At 45.1% G+C, this 3,399-nt stretch overlaps 1 protein-coding gene across 1 annotated transcript; it reads left to right on the forward strand.

Annotated features, from left to right (window-relative positions):
* Positions 1-1,363: 1,363 nt before the first annotated feature.
* On the forward strand, positions 1,364-1,896 carry LOC308496113 (growth-regulated protein homolog gamma-like; the record flags this gene model as incomplete). Its single annotated transcript, XM_081044825.1, has 3 exons — positions 1,364-1,463; positions 1,560-1,683; positions 1,809-1,896. 3 exons carry the CDS (start codon positions 1,364-1,366, stop codon positions 1,894-1,896), a joined length of 312 nt encoding a protein of 103 aa, XP_080900951.1.
* Positions 1,897-3,399: the final 1,503 nt, after the last annotated feature.

Below are 3,399 nucleotides of genomic sequence, written 5' to 3' on the forward strand. Positions count from 1 at the left end.
AATACCTAATGCAATGTAAATGCTATGTAAATTGTTACACTGTATTGTTTAGGACATAAGGACAAGAAAAAAAAATCTGTACATGTCAACCAGATGCAACCATCATAAATCTAACTACAGTAGAGGTCAGCAAGGACAGCAATGTTCTTTGTTTGTTTGTTTGTTTAATATTATATGTTTTTTATCTGCAGTGGGTTAACTTAGAGGATACTGAACTGGCAAGGAGGGCAGACTGTAACCATGAGAAGGCTTCAGCTACGCAGTCTTTGAATGCTTTATAGACATTCTTAGAAATCTAAAGTACAGTGATAGTTTCTCAAGAAATAACTCCATGAGACAGGCAAATTCAGACAACAGGGAGTGGAATACACTAGTACTCTAGTATTTACTTCTTTTGAAAAACACCTCTGTTTGTTGCTCAGGGGAGTAATGGCGGGAGTAGTCTTTTGGTGACTATGATCTTTTCTGTCCATGGACAGCACTAGAAAAATGAACAGCCTCTGACAACTCTCCAATAACTGTCAGGAATGAAAACACAGCCTCCTGTAACAAGAAAAAGTGGTGCTCCTGGCATTACTAGAGTTTGGGAAGTCCCAGAATTTCAAAGAGAAGGAGGATGAGAGATTACAACACCCTTATCCTAAAATAAACACTGAATCAATCTGTGCAATGGTCTGTCCACTCGCCCTACCCCTATGCCCCACCACGGAAACATGGCACTAAGTGTGATTTACCTGAGCTCAAAAACACCAGGAATAAGACAACCGTTCTTGCATGTAATCTGAGATGACAGATGTATTTTTAAAGAAAATACGTTTATCACAGAGATAAATAAAATTTGCAAAACCCAAATTCAAGATAGAGAAACTAGATACATGAGAGAGGCTGCCATTCCCCTCACATCTCTTACAATTCCAACAACTAAACTTTGAAAGAAGTAATTCCCTCACTTAAAGATAGAAGCATAGGCCTAAGGGGTCTGACCTCCCTCCCCGCCCTGAGCACTGGGGTCACTGGGTGCCCATGGTCTCCTCTCACAGGCGGTAGCCCATGCCTGGTGGTGTCTCACTCACAGCCCTTTTGGGGATTTGGGCAGAAACAGAATATTGCAGAGTCAGCCCAGTTTACGGGGCAGGCAGGACTGGGCGGCACCGCAGGTCCTGCCCCCGATTCCCCCCAGGGGTGGGGCGGCGCATTTCCCAGGTCCCGGAGTTTCCCTGGCCCAGGGGCTGTGCGATTTCCGCTTCGACCATGGATAAAAGGGGTTCGCTCGTTTCGGGGAGCCACAGAAGCCTCTCCGCCAGCTCTCGCATCAGCGCTTGTTCTCCAGGCACCGCCGACCCGAACCTCCGAGCTCAGCCCCATGGCCCGCACCGCGACCGCCGCCACCCCCTGCGCCCCTCGGCTCCTCCGGGCCGCGCTGCTGCTCCTGTTCCTGGTCGCCGCCTGCCGGCGCGCAGCAGGTGAGATTGGTGCTCTGGGTTCCCAAGGGTGGGACAGGGGACGGCTGGGCGCCCATCGGGGGACAGCCCCGCTAACCAAGTCTGTTGTCCCCGCAGGAGCACCCGTGGTTAATGAGCTGCGCTGCCAGTGCCTAAAGACCTTGCAGGGAATTCACACCAAGCACATCCAGAGTGTGAAGGTGACACTCCCGGGACCCCACTGCGACAGAACCGAAGTCATGTAAGTGCTGCCTCTCGCGCCGCTGCAGCTAAGAGAGTCCTGTCACTTCCACCGCCCAGATGCCCACACCTTGATCCCCCAGCCCGACCTCCTTGTCTCACATGGATTCTCTCTTCTCTCTGCAGAGCCACTCTCAAGAATGGACAGGAAGCTTGTCTCAACCCCGAAGCTCCCATGGTTAAGAAAATCATCGATAAGATGCTAAAGAAGTGAGTTATGGTCTTTATTCACACATTGGTCACAATACTAGCATCTGCCTCCAGCGAATTATAGCAGGGAAACCCAGGGTTTAGCTGAAGGAGTGGAAATCATTATTATTTCACAGTTAGATTTGCCACTAAGGTCATTAATGTGCTCTGGTGCCAGAAGGATATTTTCAGTCCCCTCCACCCCTATTCAAATGAGTGTGGGTAAATATATCTTTCTAAAACATTAAGTAGATTTAGCTAAAATGCCTCCTACCCATTAAGGAACAAATATTGTTTACCTCAGTCTCTTACTGGCTTCAGACCTGAAAAGTGGAACCTTTGGTCTGGGGCAACATGGGCCTTGGAAGCTTAGGACTTTGTAGTGAGACCTCCCTGAGGTCCAGTGGGAGTTTCTTAACCCCTTCGAGCATCAGCAAAATGCAGTACATAATTGTAGCTATTCCCTGGAGTGTTTGAGGCTTAAATGAGGTCTTGCATGTAAAATTTTAATCCAGTGTGACAGGGAGCAGTATATTTTAGCTCTTTCAAGCCAATAATAACCTTTAGTCCACAGCCCCACTTTTCCTAAATAAAAGAGCAAGCTCTCTACCCTACACAGTAGTAAGTACAGTGGGACCTTCTCCGGGTGCAGGGCGGGGCCAGGGTCTGCGTGCAGAAATCCCACCAGCCTCAGGGTCCAGTGTGAAAGAGAGTCTTTCCTTAACACCTGTAACAGTAACCCTTTCTCACCATAGGGGCGGTACCAACTGACCTAGAGAGAAGTAAGAAGCTCATGGTGGAAGTTCCTGAAAGGAGGTCCCCATCCTTACAGGGACTAAAAATAAAGAAGAGAACAACTGGCTTCCTGGACAATTAGAAAGAGATTACTGTGCTTGACTGTTTTTTATGAGATACCTATTTATTTATGTATGTATTTATTTTTCAAAGTTCATATTTTAATATCTCACGTTAGTATTTAAAGGTGTGATTGTGTTTTAATCAACCGTAAGTCAGTTCTGATTGTTATTTAATTTGAAGATGATGGGTTTTAAGTGCTTCATTAAATTAATATTTATTGGTAGGCCATTAAATGCCAGGCACTGTGATAGAGGTGGAGGAATCAAAGGAATTAGACAGTGAGATCACTATTAGGGTCAGGGAAAATGTGTGCACATTTATTTTTGCACTTGTTTAAAATAATGTAAATTGTTATTTATTGAAAATTTCATACTATGTGGTCTACATTTTGAGATTGATGTTTCCCTTGGACATTTTATGTCTTGCTTGTAGGGCATAATGCCTTGTTTAAAGTTCATCATGTGATGTTTCTCTTTGTCTTGTGACAGAGAAGTTAAAACTACTATTACATTTTAATAAATGACATAAAAATAAAAGTTCTGCAAAAAATATCATGCTTAGGTTTTGTTTTATTCTTCTTGATCTTTGGTTTCTACGGGTGCCCAGCGTGTTGTACAGTTAGACTATACATCATGCCTAACTTTAAGCCTGCTCCTAGCTTAACCTTATA

The sequence above is a fragment of the Rhinolophus hipposideros genome (genome assembly GCF_964194185.1).
Source record: "Rhinolophus hipposideros genome assembly, chromosome: 1".
Classification (NCBI taxonomy): domain Eukaryota; kingdom Metazoa; phylum Chordata; class Mammalia; order Chiroptera; family Rhinolophidae; genus Rhinolophus; species Rhinolophus hipposideros.